Source organism: Phocoena sinus, chromosome 9 (assembly GCF_008692025.1).
Source record: "Phocoena sinus isolate mPhoSin1 chromosome 9, mPhoSin1.pri, whole genome shotgun sequence".
In the NCBI taxonomy this organism is placed as follows: domain Eukaryota; kingdom Metazoa; phylum Chordata; class Mammalia; order Artiodactyla; family Phocoenidae; genus Phocoena; species Phocoena sinus.
The window spans coordinates 28238570-28257229 of NC_045771.1; the positions used below are offsets into that span (position 1 = coordinate 28238570).

An 18660-nucleotide genomic window follows, 5' to 3' on the forward strand; every position below is an offset into this window, starting at 1 on the left:
ATTTCAGCCTAAGAAAACTCTGAAGGGCAAGCAGTTAATCCATTTTAAGGGTTTCACATTTCATCCGTCAGGCTGGTCCAGTGGAGAAGGAGTTTTTCTAGGAACTGAAGTCTGAGTCAAATGAATAAGTGCAGATTTGAAACACTGCTAAAAATTTTATCATTTCTTTAAAATTTCTCCCCACTCCTCCCTTCTTGCACCACACCACCTAACATATAAATCAGTTATTTATTATATTTATTATTAATTATCTGGCTTTCTCTACTAGAATGTAAGCTCTAGGAAGTTAAAGTCTTTTTTTTTCTTTTTTGTTTACTGAGGTATCCCAGGAGCCTAAAACAGTGCCAACAGCCTAAAACAGTTGACTCAATAATTGTTTATTGAATTGGGAACTTTGATGGTATCAAAACACAGCAGTTAGCCTCACAAGATTACTCTTATGTCTCTTCATTTATGAAGCCTTCAGAGAGACTTATAAAGCAAGAGACAAGCTAACTCACAAAACACTAAGCCAAACAATGGTATGTTACAATTTAATATTCAAGTAAGGTTAGGAAAACGTTCATCCGTGAAGTTATGAGTCTGTTGTAAGGGGAATGGTGTCAGTGGCGTGAATATAGTTGATGTTCACACTGAGTGCTTTAGGGCCGGCAGACCCTGTGACCTCCTCTGTGTTTGGAGGTACGTGTGTGGTCCCCCTATTCACCATACTGCTCAGCTGCCTTTACCCACAACCCGCACATGCCTGAGTGCCATGTAACTCTGTGGGCGGACAGTGCATTATTCAGAAGCGTGTTATCTGGTTTCATATTTTGTACATGCCTCCCTTCTTTATGCTTGTCGAATAACTTTGTTTTATCCTGATTACATCAGTTATCCAGAGATCTGGGAAGAAAAGGCAGAACACAGATCAGTTTTATTTTCTGTAGTTTCATTATCAAGTTTTACTGGCAGTTGGTTGAAACAGTTGCCTAAGGTAACTTAGGTTAGTTGATGGTCCATGGAATTCTTAGCTGCCTTTATCATTAATGATTGAGACTAGTTGCACTTTTCAAACTCCTTTTGGAAGTCAGATCTGTAGAACTGTGTTTTATTTACTTATATGTGTGGATTCATAACAGAAGTTACGTCTTTTGAAAGTGGCAATTTCTGCAGGATAGAACATTCCCGGAACAGATGGGAGCATTGTTTTGAGGGACAGAAAACTGTTTCACAACTCGTATGTTTTAGGAGATCCTGTTTATAGTAGCTTTGTAGTAGAGGTGACAGAAATAGTGTTAAGCAGATGCTTCCTTTCTTCTCTCTTGCACTTTGGCTATTAAACACGCTACAGAAAGAGATGCAGGACAAACAGTCATATTCCCATATAGGAACCAGTGCCATCAAGATTTCTAGATTTATCTTGTGTACTCAATTCTGCTTCATGTTTAGTACTTCATCTAAACTTCCTTGAGTATTAGAGCAACTGTGAAAACTGTTACTATTATCTATTAATTCTCATAGTCTGTTTTCAGTTGTCTTCATTTTAATTCATATGTTGGTATGCATTTCAGTGTGACAAAATGACAAAAGCATTGATTGAGGGAGGAAAATGGTTCTGAATTTGACCCGTATTGTTTGGTGATCAGTTTCCCATATGTTTTTATGAAAAAATGCAACAAAAATAATAGGCATTTGTATTTACAAAAAAAAAGCTGTTGTACCAGAACTGAAAGGAAGAAAACTTCTTTTAAGATGGTTTGTTCCTTTGAGGCTTTTTGCCTGAACTTTCATATCAGAACTCTATGAAGAGTGTAATGATTTTCATAATGTATTAAAAGATCAATAAATGACACACATCTTATTTTTGTTTTGTTTTGTTTTGTTTTGTTTTTGCGGTACGCGGGCCTCTCACTGTTGTGGCCTCTCCCGTTGCGGAGCACAGGCTCCGGACGTGCAGGCTCAGCGGCCGTGGCTCATGGGCCCAGCCGCTCCTCAGCATGTGGGATCTTCCCAGACCGGGGCACGAACCCACGTCCCCTGCATCGGCAGGCAGACTCTCAACCACTGCGCCACCAGGGAAGCCCCGACACACATCTTTTTAGTGGATATTTTGGTAGCTACATGGCATGAATGATGCTATTAATCTTGTTTATACATATACAACAGGAGATCAATACATGTGCATGTATAAAAAGGTCATTGAATATATTTTATTAATTTTGAGAATTTAGGAAACTTCATGATGCAAGTTTTGATTTTAAAAAACTATTATAAATGATACTTAGTAATAGTTATATTTTATGTGTACATCCAGTAAGAATGTTAGGTTACAGTATTTTAAGATTGGCAGTCTTTTATACAGACATAAAAAGCACACTTGAAAACTATGTTTCCCTTTCCCCCAGGAGTTACAAATATATAAGGTAATATCAGTCTTTCCACCCTTTTCCAGTAGACTGCATCAAATTGGTATATACCTTTAATGGATGGGGAAAATTGTTTTCCTTGTCAAGTTAATAGTAAGATATTCATTGCCAAGTTATATTTTCCATATTTTCATAAGGTAAACAGTGGCTATGAAGAAAATTCTTTTATCAATGCTAGTAGTCATATAAAATAAGTGAACATAGAAATTTTCTGACGTCATGTATCGATATCAATGAATTGGTGTGATGGTGACAGTGTCTACCAGTCGCCTTATGTGGAATTCAACCTGAATCCTTTTAACACATGCACTGAATTTTCATTAATAATTCTGCTTTGCCTCGTGCAGACCTGCCATAATTTCTTTTCAGGCTCTGAGTTTATATCTCACTTACTTCATTGTGGCTCATATTTAGAGACTTGAATCTCTTATAACTGGCAGGAGATGCGTCTTCAGATACCAGACTTTCTCAAAATGTTACTTGCCTTCCATGAATAAAGGTGGATTATAAAGAAGATAAAATACCATGATATTGCCAGATAATGTTATCAGTTGGTCTTCCTAGTCATATGTAGTTCATACTGCCGTCTCTATTGCTAAGTGTTGTCAGCTTGACGAATCAGTGAAACATTTTTCTTATCCTTAGATTGTCATAATGGAAGTGGAAGGTTTGAAGTCAGTCGCTCCCAATCGAATTGTTTACTGTACAATGGAAGTGGAAGGAGGAGAAAAACTGCAGACAGACCAGGCGGAAGCCTCAAGGCCACAGTAAGCCAGCTGAAAAAAAATGTGTTTTTCTTCCCTCTTTTTTTTTTTTTTTTTTTTTTGCGGTACGCGGGCCTCTCACTGTTGTGGCCTCTCCCGTTGCGGAGCACAGGCTCCGGATGCGCAGGCTCAGTGGCCATGGCTCACGGGCGCAGCCGCTCCGTGGCATGTGGGATCTTCCCGCACCGGGGCACGAACCCGTGTCCCTTGCATCGGCAGGCGGACTCTCAACCACTGCGCCACCAGGGAAGCCTCTCTTCCCTCTTGAAGAAATGTGCTTTATCTCTTTGAAGAATCGTATGGTTTTACACTCTGAAACTGTTATTTGGCTAGCTTTGTCTCAACTGTGTTAGAATCAGTGTGTGCCTTTCTGGATAATGAGGCTGTAATTAGAGCTATGCAGAATCCCTGTGTAGCACAAACAGAAAATCCAACATGCAAATGTGAAGCTAATTATTAGGCAATTAAATGTTTGTAAGTCACTTGTAAGGAATGCATGTGTTGTTATCATGTGTTATTTAAAAGGCAGTGCTTGATCCTATTTCAGTTACTAGAAATGTAATCTATAGCTTTTCCGTTTCTGTGTATTATAGCTCTGTGGTGGTGCTGAGGTAGATATTAGACAATGTCTTGGGATACTTTAGCGAGTAGGCTTGAGTTAGAGAACCGGTTAATGACTACCGTGCAGTAACTGGAGATGCTAAAGCTGTTCTTTGCTGGCAGTTTTATGTTTCAGATTCTGGGAGTGAGTTTAAGTTTGGAAGATGTTCTTTTTAACTGATTCAAACGTGGGAAACATCACAGTCTCTGGTAGAAATAACCACGTGGGCCAGGGGAATTTAAATGAAAATTGCCTGGCCTTCATTTGCACACTGCCTTTCGATAACACTTTTTCTTCCATTTAAACTTTATTTAGAATTTCTTACAGGCCTTAGGATTTTTGCCTTATAACGGTGTCAATATGTGGATTCTTCATTCAGGAAACCTCAACCTCTGAGATTCTGGCTGAGCACCGGCTAGATAGAGATGAACGAGAAACTTTGATTTTCTTTGGGGCAAAGTCCAAGGAGGTATACAGAGAATTGAGTGTAACAGGATAGATGTGCACAGAGTATTATGGGATTGAGAAGAAACAAACTGAAACTTCTCACCCCGCCTTACAAAACCCTACAGGTCTCCCCTGACCAGCCTCTCATTACCTCTGGGACCTCACCTTGTCTCTCTGTTCCCCCGGTCAGTTACTGTTCCGCCCCCCTGGACCTCATGAAGTTCCTCTCAGCCTTCTCTCATCATTGCACTTGCTTTTTCCCTCTGCCTGCAGTTGCTCTTACTCTTACCTTTTTTATAGCTGGATCCTTAGTACTGAGAAACTTAAACATCACTTGCTGAGAACAGCCCCTTCCTTTAGACAACCCAATGCTAAGGGGATATTTTCTGGCTCATCACTTGATAATTTTTAGATTAATGGGTTCCTCATCTGTGTATCTTGTACTGTTTCCCTTCCTCTGTCCTTTTGGACAGAGCTCTTGTCCTATTGATCTTATGTCTTAGCACCTCGTAGGTACTCAGTCAGAATTTACTAATTCACGGTGAAGTGAAAATAATGAGGATAAACAGCTCTTTAAGAGGTTAAAACCTCTCAGGAGGCTGTGTGAGACAGAGAAACTGGGACCATTTCTAGCAAGGCATATGGAGTCAAGGGAGGGGTTTGGTATCTGTTTTAAAAATTAGCTGGTTTAGTATATTCACAGTGTTATGTAACCATCGTAAATTTTAGAACATAGTCATCACCTCAGAGAGAAACTCTTTACCTTTTCCGTATCAGCCTCAAATCACCTCAGCCCTAAGCAACTACTAATTGACTTTCTGTGTCTATGGATTTGCCTTTTTGGGACATTTCGTATAAAAGGAATCATACATAACAATAATATGTGCTCTTTTGTGACTGGCTTCTTTCACTTAGCATATTTTCAGGGTTCATCCATCTTGTGGCATGTGTCAGGACTTCATGCCTTTTTATGGCTGAATGATATTCCATTGTATGTATATACCACGTTTTGTTTATTCATCTAGGCTAATGAGACTTGGGTTGTTTCTACCTTTTGGCTACTGTGAATGATGCTGCAGTTAAGGCTGGTATACAGATACCCATCTGAGTACCTGTTTTCAGTTTTGGGTATACAGCTAGGAGTGAAATTGCTGAATGATATGGTCATTCTATGTTCAGCTTTTTGATAATCCATCAAAATGCCTTTTCACAATGCACCATTTTATTTTCCCACCAGCAATGTATGAGAGTTAAATTTCTTCATATTCTCATCAATGCTTGTTGTTTGACTTTTAAAAATATATAGCCATCCTAGTAAGAGTAAAGTGGTATCTTGTGGTTTTGATTTGCTCTTCTCTAATGACTAATGACGTTGATCATGTTTTCATATGCTGTAGTAGCCATTCATATAGCTTCTTTAGAGAAAGAAATGTCTATTCAAGCTTTTTGCCTATTTTTTATTTGAGTTGTTTGCCTTTCGGTTGTTAAGTTGAAAGAACTATTTATATATTCTAGCTACTAGACCCTTATCATATATATGATTTGCACATGTTTTCTTCCATTCTGTATATTATCTTTTCACTTTATTGGTACTGTCTTTTGAAGCACGAAGTTTTACAACTTTAAGTCCAGTTTACCTAGTTTTTGTTTGTTGCTGTGCTTTTGGTGTCATATCTAAGAATCCAGGGCCAAATCCAAGGTCACAAAGATTTACCCCTGTGTCTTCTCCTAACACTGTCATAATTTTAGCCCTTACATCTAGGTGACTGACCCATTTTAATTTTTTTTTTTTTTTTTTTTTGCGGTACGCGGGCCTCTCACTGTTGTGGCCTCTCCCATTGCGGAGCACAGGCTCCGGATGTGCAGCGGCCGTGGTTCACGGGCCCAGCTGCTCCGTGACACGTGGGATCTTCCCAGACCGGGGCACGAACCCGTGTCCCCTGCATTGTCAGGCAGACTCTCAACCACTGCGCCACCAGGGAAGCCCCCATTTTAATTTTTGTACATGGTATGATGTAGGGTGAAACTTCCTTCTTTTGTGTATGACAGTCCAGTTGTCCCAACACCATTTATTGAAGAAACTACTCCTTGTCCATTAAATGTTCCTGGTACCCTTTTGAAAATCATTTGATGATAGATACATGGGTTTATTTATGGACTGTCAGTTTCATTTCATTGATATATCTATATGTCTATCCTTATGCTAGTACCACATTATCTTGATTACCATTGCTTTGTATTGAGTTTTAAGATCAGGTGTGTGAGTCTTCCAAATATGTTCTTTTTCAAGATTATTTTGGCTATTCTGGTTTTCCATATGAATTTTAGGTTCACTGTCAATTTCTGCAAAAATTTTGTAAATATCACCAGCTTGGATTCTGATAGGAATTGTATTGAATCTGGGGTCAGTTTGGAGAGTATTGCCAACTTAACGATATGAAGTCTTCCTACCCAGGAACGTGGGATATCTTTCCATTTATCTAAATCTTTAATTTCTTTCAACAGTGTTTTGTAGTTTTCAAAGTATGTTTTCTACTTCTTTGGTTAAGTTTATTTCTAGTATTTTTATTCTTTTTGATGCTATTATTAATGGAATTGTTCTTTTAAATTCACTTTTGGATTGTTCATTGCCAATGTATAGAAATACAGTTGATTTTTTGTATATTAATTCCATCTGCTGCACCCTTGCTGAACTTGTTTATTCTAATAGTACATGTTTTACTGGATTCTTAGACTTCTTTCTATATAATATGTCATTTGCAAATAGTGATGATTTTATTTCTTACTGTCCAGTCTGAATGCTTTTTATTTCATTTTTTGCCTAATTGCCCTGACTAGCACCTCCAGTACAATGTGAAATAGAAGTGGCAAGAAAAGACATCCTTGTATTCCTGATTTTAGAGGAAAAGCATAGTCCTTCATCATTAAACATGATGTTAGCTATGCCTTTTACATAGATGCCCCTTATCAGTTTGAGGAAATTCCTCTCTATTCCTAGTTTGAGTGGGTTTTTTTCCATGAAAGGGTGTTGGATTTTGTCAGATGTTTTCTCTGCATCTATTGAGATGACCATATGGTATTTTCCTTTTATTCTATCAATATGGTACATTACATTATATGCTTTTGGCGGGGGGGGGGTTGTTAAACCAACCTTACATAATTGCCACTTGGCCGTGATGTATATATATATATATATATATATTTTTTTTTTTTTGCAGTACGTGGGCCTCTCACTGTTGTGGCCTCTCCCGTTGCGGAGCACAGGCTCCGGACACGCAGGCTCAGCGGCCATGGCTCACGGGCCCAGCCGCTCTGCGGCATGTGGGATCCTCCCGGACCGGGGCACGAACCCGTGTCCCCTGCATCGGCAGGCGGACTCTCAACCACTGTGCGACCAGGGAAGCCCCTATAATTATTTTTGCCACTGGATTATTTTCTCTAGTATTTTGTTGAGGATTTTTAAAATCTATATTCATAAGAGACTGGTCTATAATATCCTTTTTTTTGTTGGCATCTGTCTGATTTTTATTGGCCTCATAAAATTCTTCTACTTTTTGGAAGGGTATGAAGAATTGGTATTAATTATTTTTTATGTGTTTGGTAGAATTACCAGTAGAACCATCTGGGGATAGATTTTTCTTTGTGGGTATTTTCTGGTTACTAATCCTGATTATATAGTGAACCATAATAGCCCTGCTAGGTTGGGTTCTTGGTGAGAGCCCTCTTCCTGCCCTACGGATGGCTGCCTTCTTGCTGTGTCCTCACATGGTAAAGAGACACATCTCATTTCTCTTCATCCCATAATAAGGATGCCAGTATTCTCATGGGTCTCTACTCCCATTACCTCATCTGAGCCCATTTACCTCCCAAAGGCCCTGCCTCCAAACACCATCACATTGGGGATTAGGGCCTCAACATATTAATTTGTGTGTGGGGGGGTGTCACAAACAGTACCCTACTCTAGTACTCCGTGAGTTCTCGAGGGAGTGCAAAGGCCCTTAGAATCTCAATGTCATGATGTTTTTACAGAATCTTTTCTTAAAGTTTTACTGAGGTATAGTTTATATAGCATAAAATTCTTTTATTGAAATTTAGATGGTTTTTAATAAATTTATACACTTGTGCCACTATCATCACAATTCAGTTTCAAAACACATTATTTCACAAAGTTGCCTCATTCCCATTTGCAATCTTACTCACTTCCAAGAAAACACTCGTATGCCTTCTAGCTCTGTAATTTTTTTCCTGAACACTTCATATAAATGATATGCAAAATGTAGTCTTTTGTATTTGGCTTTTTTTCACTTAGCATAATCTCTACAAAGTCTTTTATTTAATTGATACTTCAATATTTGGTCAATCGTATGAGTTAATTTTTATATAAATAGTTATTTTAACAATAATTTTTTCCACAAATAGTAAAAGTTTTCACGGAATACGTCTCATTTTATTTCTAATAAACTCAATGGATTCATAAAGAGATGCTATAATAGGGAACATATACATGGATAATTTAAATGAATTAAAATACTTGTGAGTTAGAGAGAAAATATTACAGTTAAGCTTTTGATTACTCTTTTCACAAGGAAATTTGGCTAAAATATCTTACCTGTTTCTTCAGGAAGACTGAGTTAACTTTTAAAAAGAATTAAAAGATTTTTGTTTTTCATTGTATCCCAGGGACAGATTTCCTTAAAAATGTATCTCCTGAATGCTGACCAACTGCAGCTTTTCAGCAGTGGGGTTACTTTTATCTTGAACTCATCTTGCACAACAGGAAAGAGATTCATCTCCTCCATCATCATAGTGAATTATGCCTTGGACACGTTTTCTAAATCTTGTTGCTTCAACACTTTGTGCTTTGTTGGAGATCAATTCATTCTTCTGTCTGATACTAATTAAAGTGCCTTATTTAGTCCATATTTCCAATAAATGTAATCACGATTTCTAGCCATTGCCTGTTTCATTCTTGTAATTCAGGTTTCCTGCCAGCAGTTATGTGGAAAACAGCCTGTGAGGTTGGTACATGACTTAGAATATGGAACCTGGGATCTAATAAAAGTAGTGTTTAGAGACAAGGCTGATTTGTGAAGAGTGGTAGTGAGGTCATCTATTAACGTTTTGTTTTTAATTTTGATTTTTTAATACAGGGAAAGGAATGTAGACAAATGGTATTTTCAGTGGAGAAAATTCTATTACTTCTGAATTTTTAAGTCATCGTTTCATAGTCTCTCGGTCAACCAGGGAAAGTTTTGTTCTCTGTGAATGAGGTACAAAAGCATTGTTGCTCCACTTTTATAGCTTCCTACCATTTCCAGACATTTCATTATTTCAGTTTTAGCCCATACCCTTAACGATACCAGCTGCAAGGAAGTGGAGGGGTAGTCAGACGACAGCTGAAGCTGAAAGGGGTAGGGAGTGACTTGTCATGGTCATGTAGTGGTCACCAATCTCCTGATACGTTGTGATCTTAAAGCACTTTCCCTGCAGATGATGAACATCCTTTGAGTGCCTAAAAGCATAAAAGCTAATAATACCCTATGGAGGGCCAAGATAGACCTTGGTTCTGGGGAAGTAGAAGGAAGGAAATGCGTTGTTAAAAACAAAACAGGAACTTGGGGGAGTAGGGAATGGGGAGTTGCTCTTTGAGGAGCTTAAAGTTTCAGTCATGCAAGATGACTAAATTCTAGAGAGCTGCTGTGCAGCATCGCACCTGTAGCTAACGATGCTGCATCATACTCTTAAGAATTCTTCAAGACGGTGGATCGCATGTTAAGTGTTCTTGCCACACACAAGAAAAGATCCTGGGGAAGCAACACTGTGTTTTGCTGTGCTCTCTATCTCGTTCATCCATAATGCTGTCTTATTAAAGACCTTTGAAGGTTAATTGGTCTCTGTCCCCACCCCCACCCCCACCCCGCTTCAAAGTAATAAAACAGAAAGGCAAGGAGCAGTAAGAAAAACTGTTGAGTTGCATCATTAGAGAAATATATTTATGGTTTTGAGGATAGAACATTCTTCTACCTCATGAAAATGACGGGAAACACAGGCTTCAGTACCCGTTTCTGGAAACTTTAAATTCTGAACCATAATTGTAATAATCTGTGAAACTGTTGAAAGAATATTGCCGCTGTAAATGGAAAGCTTATCAGAATGACAAGCTACTAGGACAAATGTTTAAGAGAGATTAAGTACAGATTTCAAATAAACCGATAGAAAGGTAACCGTGCTTTTTAAAAACAGAGTAGTTTTCATTTTAATTTACTAATGCCAACATTAGTTTTGAAGTGTAATTCATCAGCCAGCTACTCTTGGTGATGAGAGAGAGAACATACTACATTTTTAAATGATCTATCAAAAAGTATGCCTGTTTTTAATGAATCAAAAGGAAAACACTCAAACAGCACACAAGTTTCATCTTTTATCACTTCCATCTTTAAAAATATGAGATTCCTTCCTCTTACATAAATTCACCAGAAATAACATTTCTCTAAAACTCATACTGCTGGTGCAGAAGAAAATGAGGCCTAAAGAGACCAACACTGGCCATATACAGAAACTACATTCATTGAGAGTTTATTTGCAAGTAAAGGAAGCTAAAGTGTGGATCCTCATAATTAGTGGCATCTGAATTAGAGGGGAAAATGTGATCGATTAAGATTCCAGATGCTTGCTGAAGAGCACTGATGGAAAACAGCAGTGAGGGAGCTTGGGAGAAAGTGTATATAACTGTGATTATCAACATCTCGAGGATGGATTTACAGCTTGTAAATAACTGCCCCTTATAATCCGTGACTTTTTTCCAGAGCAGTGTTTTGGAGTTGCTTTCATCATTATTTTATTTGATATGTTTATTGCACGGGATAAATTTGGCAAAGTGTAAGTAGCAAAGAACTTAACTTCTCTTCTGGTACTGCTCTCAGACGTGCTCCAGGATCACCCTCCCCTGCCCTTGGGAGAGATCTTGGCAGAAACCATAGGTTTGCTGCCCATTTTCAGGTATTAAATAACATGTTCGGGTATTAAAATTTCAGACCACTTTAAGTCAAAACCTACCCATTTCGAAAGGGTAAGGTTTTCCTTTCCTTCCTCCCAGCTTTCCCAGAAACCTGCCCCGGGGGAAAGGGTACTGCTCTCTGTTCCTCACATGCTTCTTGTTTTGCCTGCTCGTATGCTCTTTCTACCAATTTTGGGTAGGGTGGAGGTGGGGATGAGGGGAAGAGGTGAAGGGGCAAAATGTCTTTTAATGTAGGTACTCTTTGTAATCCTCTCTTGGGTAGCAAATGCCTTCTGTCATGGGGAATGTACACATTTAACTTCTCTCTGGTGCACTTCCTGGGAGACACACCTCGTGCTGCCCAGAACTGCTGACATCACACCCTTCCGTCCTAGAATGATGCATCCTCTAGCTGCCTTCCTTCTGCTTCCCCGAGCTACTGCTTTAATAACATCACCCACATATCCTCTTCCTGCTTGAATTTAACTTTCTTAGCAGATGGCTCAAGTAAATTGGAAGCTCCTTAAAGACAAAGGCTCTATATTATACCTCCTGGTTCCTGTCTAGCACCAGCCACAAGTAATATGGCTCATTGAAGTTTTTTTCTCTACTATTTAGAGTATTAAAAAATACAGTCTCTCAGTAGGTGTCAGGCTATGACACTTGAGCCAGTACCTACCCTGATTAACATGTTTAGTCCTCATTCTCACACCCCCAAGCTCCCATTTTTCTAGAAATTCCTTGGAAAACATATTCACTTTAAAGGTCCATTTCTTCTGCTTCTGTGTGGTAACTTGAGGCTGGGATTCAGGATCTCTTCCAGATCCTTGCTGTGCTGACTACCCTGAGATGGGGGACTACCTGCGTAAACAAGATGACTTGCCAAGGGATAGACAGGCACAAGTTCGGTTTTAATAGAATTGATATATGATTCCTCTAGTTCATAAGTACTCTCCCCTAAAGCCCTTCTTTCTAGGAAAGAACCTGCTAAATGCAAGTTCTCTCTCAAGCCACTTTCAGTCACCCTTCCTTGACTTTACACAAAAAGGTACACCTCTAACCCAACTTGAGTCTTAACCACGGTGTGTTTGTTCTGGAGTGGAAAAAAACCTCCACATCACCTTTCAAAAGGAAAAATTTAGATGTTCCTGTTAGTTTTGGGAAAGCAATTTACCTATGATGTAATAAATCCTCCTGTAAATTAGATGGCGTCTATTTCTCTGCTTTCAGCAAAGTTGCTGAAGGATTTATTCAAGTTTTCAACTGCTGAATGATGGAAAAATAGTTTTTGCTTATCAATCACTGTATTATTTGGGACAATCAAATAGGAAGGAAACAAACAAATTGATAGACATTGCTATAATAGTGTCCCATCTACTTATTTTCTTAGAGCTTACAACAGAAAGAATGAAATTCTGGGTTAAAATTGATGCTGAACTGTCTCAGTAGAATTAAGCTGTGGTCACCCGTGGGTATGTGTAGGCTTAAGCCTTTTTTAACTGAAAGTTTGTACCCTTTGATCAATATCTTTCCTTTTCCTCCACTCCCAAGGCTCTGGTAACCACCATTCTACTCTGTTATTATGAGTTTGACTTTTTTTGTTTTAGATTCCACATATAAGTGAGATCATGCAATATTTGTCTTTCTGTGTCTGGCTTATTTCACTTAAAGTAATGTCTTCCAAGTACTTCCATGCTGTTGCAAATGACAGGACTTCCTTCTTTTGTAAGGCTGTGTAACATTATGTTGTATGCATATACATTTCCTTTCTACGATGGATATTTAATTTGTTTCCCTATGCTGACTACTGCAAATAATATTGCAGTGAACATAGGAGTACAGATATCTCTTCCAGATGAGGATTTTATGTCCCTGAGTATATACCCAGAACGGGGATTGCTGGATGGTTTGGTAGATCTACTTTTGATTTGTGGACAAAACTCAGTACTGTTCTCCATGGCAACTGCACCATTTTATATTCCTACCAACAGTGTTACCAGGCTTCCAATTTTTCCAAATCCTTACCAGCACTTGTTATCTTTTATTATGTAGAAAATAGCCATCCTTAACGTGTGTGATGTGACATCTCATTGTGGTTTTGATTTACACTTCCCTGATAATTACGGGTGTTGACCATCTTTTCATATATCTGTTGGCCATTTGTATATCTTCTTTGGAGAAATGTCCATTTATGTCCTTTGCCTATTTCCTCATTGGGTTTTTTGTTTGTCTGTTTGCTTGCTTGCTATTGAGTTGTATGAGTTCCTTATATATTTTGGATATAAACTCATTATCAGAGATACAGCTTGCAAGTATTTTCTCCCATTGCATAGGTTGCCTTTGCACTCTGTTGATTGTTTCCTTTGCTGTGCAGACACTTTCTAGTTTGATGTAGTCCTGCTTGGATATTTTTGCTTTCGTAGCTTGTGCTTTTACTGTCATATCCAAGAAATCATTGCCTAGACAAATGTCAAGGAGATTTTCCGCTGTGTTTTCTTTTAGGAGTTTTATGGTTTTATGCCTTATGTTTAAATCTTTAATCCATTTTAGTTGATTTTTATGTGTGGTGTAAGGTACACCATCTGCATATGGATATCCAGTTTTCCCAGCACCATTTATTGATGAGATCATGTCATGTGCCAACATACTTTTTCCTTTGGGTTTGGATGCTTTTTATTTTTCTTGCCTAGTTGTTTTGGCCAGGACTTCCATTATTATGTTGGATAAAAGTGGTAAGTTTGGCACCCTTGTCTAGTTCCTGAACTTAAAGGAAATCTTTCCGTTTTTTGCTGCCGAGTATGATACCTGTGGGCTTGTCATGTATAACTATTATAATGTTGAGGTATATTCCAGAAGGAAATATATGTATTCCCTCCCTCTCTCTTTCTCACTCTCCACCCCCCATGTTGAGCCTTACAGTGATTTTAAAAATATATAAAAAACATGGTCAAGCATTAAAATACAGTAGGCTAAAATTCTAAATTTATGAGGGGTAAGTAGAATCAAAGTATAAGTTCAGGGCAAAAAAATAATGTCAAGTTTCTGTTAAAGAGGAGTTGTACAGGTGTTTGTTTGTTTTTTTTTAATGGGTGATGGTGGAATCATTTTGCTCTGATAAATTCCCTTGGATCCACTTAAGAATGATATCACTGTTTCAAGTTAAATGTCAATGTTTCCAACACACCAGAAATTATACCCTTTGCAACTCTTTAAATTTATATTTAAAATTTCTAGATGTCAATTTAAAAAAAATGTGTGAAGAGGGTACATAATTTTTCAAAATTATTTTAGGAAGTTCATGAGAAAAAGGTTGAAGGCCGCTTTTCTAGGACATGTCGTGTTCTGGAGCCAGACCAAGTCCTGTGGTCAGAAGACTTTACTGTTGCTGTGTTTCAGATTCAGACTGCTTAGCCCAGACAGAAGAAATGCCTTTATTCTGAGCTGCTCCTGTCCTAGAGTACAGACCAGCAGCCAAAGAGATAGCTTTGGGGCTCACTTCCACCAGTGCACATCTTCACCCAGACCAGATCCAGCACCTGGTGGGCGGCAGTGAAGGACCTATGTTCTCTTGAGAGACGTGCACGGTAATCACTACTTAGAGCATTGCTGTGAAGAGAGAGTGGGAGTAGTACATGTAAAGGATTTTCCAGGATCCTCAGAACAGTCAAGGAATGAGAAGAATGATAATAAGTAGGAAAGACATTTTATGAAACCTGTACAGCATTTGGTGTGAGTTCGTAAAATAAGTTCATAGTTTCAGAATTTATAATATTTAAAACTAGAAAGAAATACATTAGCAATGAAATAAGTTGGAAAGGAAGTAAGATATTTTAAATTCCAGATTTCAGGATTTCAAAATGTTAATTTCAGGGTGATGATAGTGGATATGTAACATGGCTCGAAGCCAAAGAACGAGACAAATCAGAGGGTAAATCTCAGCTTCACCCCAGGTTAGCCATGTTGTCATGTGTGTGTTTCCTCATTGGTAAAATGGGGACAGCAGTGCCTATATCAAGGATTATATTGTGAGTTAATTGACATAATGTATGCAGGAACACTCGACCACGTTCTTCTGCTTTTACCTCTCCCCATATACTCACCAATTTTTGTTTTAGCCTTTGCTTTGTGCGCTGTGCTTGTTTTCAGTTTTTTAAATCTTGTGTTCATTTTCTACTTTCTTTAAACCTTTTCTCGTAGCACCCTGCTTTAAAGTTGAGTATTTTCAGGAGGGGGCTCATAGTTGAAGAAAGATTCAGTGCTGCTGACAACATGAAAGAACATTTTTGAAGCGAAATTTGCTTTTGTCTCCTGAGTCCCGTCTGAGATTTTTGGCTTGGGTGTTTTCATTGTCATGCAATATTTATTTGGTGAGAACCCGATGACCAATTTTTTTAAGATTTGAGAGTTAGTTTCAATCAGAAAGAAGTCGTTTTCAACATGAATAATGCTCCAGTGTCAGTTTGAAGGGACAACATTCTTCGGTTGTCATCTATTTACTATCAACATTGGTTTTGTTTCTCAGTTGATGTCATTGAAGATTTATATCTGCTCTGGTAAAATGCAGCTGTCAAAGGATCACTGGCTCTGAGCAGCAGTGTTCTGCCACTGTTGACGGTAACTTTGCAGCCGCGTCTCCCATGTTGGCACCGTGTTAATACATTATGTGCAGGGCACTCAACCGTGACCTGTACTAGAGCTGTGGAATAGAAATGCAGCTGGGGACTCCCATTACAACTGACGTGTGCATCAGTAAAAGAAAGGATAATCCTAAATTCAGTGCAACTTATATAACTGGGATTGTTTCAGATACAGGGAAATCTAGAACAGTTGGGGAAAATATCCTGCAACCCTTTGCAGGCCCTCCCTGGAATGAAGGGAATACAGAAGGTTGTTTCTGCAAATCAGAGTGTTCAAATGGCCTTGGTGACTGGGAGATGCACGCAGAGTCAGGGTCAAAAATGCGGTATGGGGCTTCCCTGGTGGCACAGTGGTTGGGAGTCCGCCTGCCGATGCAGGGGACACGGGTTCGTGCCCCGGTCTGGGAGGATCCCACATGCCGCGGAGTGGCTGGGCCCGTGAGCCATGGCCGCTGAGCCTGCGCGTCCGGAGCCTGTGCTCCGCAGCGGGAGAGGCCACAGCAGTGAGAGGCTCGCGTACCGCAAAAAAAAAAAAAATGCGGTATGGTCATGCCTCTGTACGTGAGAGCAGGGTGCTTCCCCTTGCCTTTCTCTGCCCAAGAAATGTGAATGATGTTCTAAGACCAGTTCAGCTTGGTGCAGGTTTTGCACCCAGGTTGATCTCAGCACACTCTCCTTTTATGAGCACTTTTTACTTAAACATAGTATAATGTAATACATAAACATAGTATAAATATATAAACATAATACCACATATAATAATGTATTTTATTTTTTACATTCATCCTAATGCTGGTTTTATATTCCTTCATAGGAAAACTCATTTTGGGGTAATATCCATAATATGTATGTATACATTACTATATAGAGATTTTTTTAATTAGGTAACTATGAAATATAATTGCAGTAGTTGTAATGAGATCAAGACTGACATTCTTTGCAAGTAAAAATTATTTTTTATTGTAAGAGTACACACACACAAAAAACATGAGATCTCTTCCCTTAATAAATTTTTGAGGGCCCAATACAGTACTGTTGACTATTGGCAAAATGTCATACAGCTGATCTGTAGAATTTATACTGAACTGAAAATGTCTGTTGAACAGCAACTCCTTTTTCCCTTCCCTCCAGCCCCTGGCAACTACCATTCTACTCCCCGTTTCTATGTATTTGACCATGTTAGATACCTCATATAAGTGGAATCATGAACTATTTGTCCTTCTGTGACTTAGCTAATTTTACTTATAATGCCTTCAAGGTTCATCCATATTGCCACATATGGCAGAATTTCATTCTTTTTTAAGGTGGAATAATATTCCATTGTACATATATAAAACATCTTTGTCCATTCATCCATTGATATGCATTTAGGCTGTTCCATATCTTAACTATTGTGAATAATGCTGCAGTGAACATGGGAGTATATCTCTTTGAAATCCTGATTTCAGTTCTTTCACACACACGCACACACACACACACCCAGAAGTGGGATTGTGTTGGGTCATAGAGTAATTCTGTTTTTAATTTTTTGAGGAACCTCCATACTGTTTTCCATAGCAACTGCACCATTTTTTATTCTCACCAGCAGTGTTCCAAGGGCTCCAATTTCTCCACATCCTCGCCAGCACTTGTTATCTTTTGGTTTGTTTTAGATAATAGCCATCCTAACAGGTGTGAGGTGATGTCTCATTGTGGTTTTGATTTGTATTTCCCTGATGATTACTGATGTTGAGCAAATTTTCATATACCCGTTGGCCATTTATATACATTCCTTCGAGAAATGGCTGTTTATGTCCTTTGTCCATTTTATAATCAAGTTACTTGGTTTCTTTCCTACTGAGTTGTATGAGTTCCTTATATGTTTTGGGTATTAACGCATTATCAGATATACTGTCTGCAAATATTTTCTCCCATTCCATAGGTTGCCTTTTTCACTCTGTTGATTGTTTCCTTTGCTTTATAGGAGCTTTTTCAGTTTGATGTAGTCCTAGTTGGCTCTTTCTGCTTGTTGCTTATACTTTTAGTCTCATATCCAATAAATCATTACCTAGACTAATGTCATGAAACTTCTTCCTATGTTTTCTTCTAGGAGCTGTTTAAATTCAGACCTTACATTTAAGTCCTTAATCCATTTTCACTTGATTTTTGTGTGTAGTGTAAAGTAAGGGTCCAGTTTTATTCTTTTGCATGTGAATATCCAGTTTCCCCAGCACTATTGAAGAGACTACCTTTTCTGCATTACGTATTCTTTTTTGGTGATACACAGGCCTCTCACTGTTGTGGCCTCTCCCATTGTGGAGCATAGGCTCTGGACGCGCAGGCTCAGCAGCTATGGCTCACGGGCCCAGCCACTCCGCGGCACGCGGGATCCTCCCGGACCGGGGCACGAACCCATGTCCCCCACATCGGCAGGCAGACTCCCAACCACTGCACCACAAGGGAAGCCCAAAGTTACACTTTTTTTTTTTTGCAGCATGTGGAATCTTCCTGGACCGGGGCATGAACCCGTGTCCCTTGCATTGGCAGGCGGTCTCTCAACCACTGCGCCACCAGGGAAGCCCCTGCATTACATATTCTTGACACCCTTGTGGAAGATAAGTTGATCATACAATATATGTATGGGTTTATTTTTGTTCTTGCCATTCTGTTCCAATGGTCTATGTTTCTGTTTTTATGCCAGTACCATACTGTTTTAATTACTGTAGCTTTGTTGTGTGTTTTGAAATCAAGACGTGATGCCTCCAGCTTTTTTCTTCTTTCTCAAGATTGCTTTGGCTATTCAAGGTCTTTTGTGGTTCCATTTGAA

General features: G+C 38.9%; 1 protein-coding gene across 11 annotated transcripts in view; it reads left to right on the forward strand.

Annotated features, from left to right (window-relative positions):
* CADPS2 (calcium dependent secretion activator 2) overlaps positions 1-18660 on the forward strand; it is a 494346-nt gene that overhangs the window by 187979 nt on the left and 287707 nt on the right. For all 11 annotated transcript variants that reach the window (XM_032643104.1, XM_032643102.1, XM_032643096.1 and 8 more), the window contains exon 6: positions 3054-3175. In XM_032643104.1, the coding sequence (XP_032498995.1) occupies positions 3054-3175 (122 nt within the window). The remainder of the gene's footprint in view (positions 1-3053; positions 3176-18660) is intronic.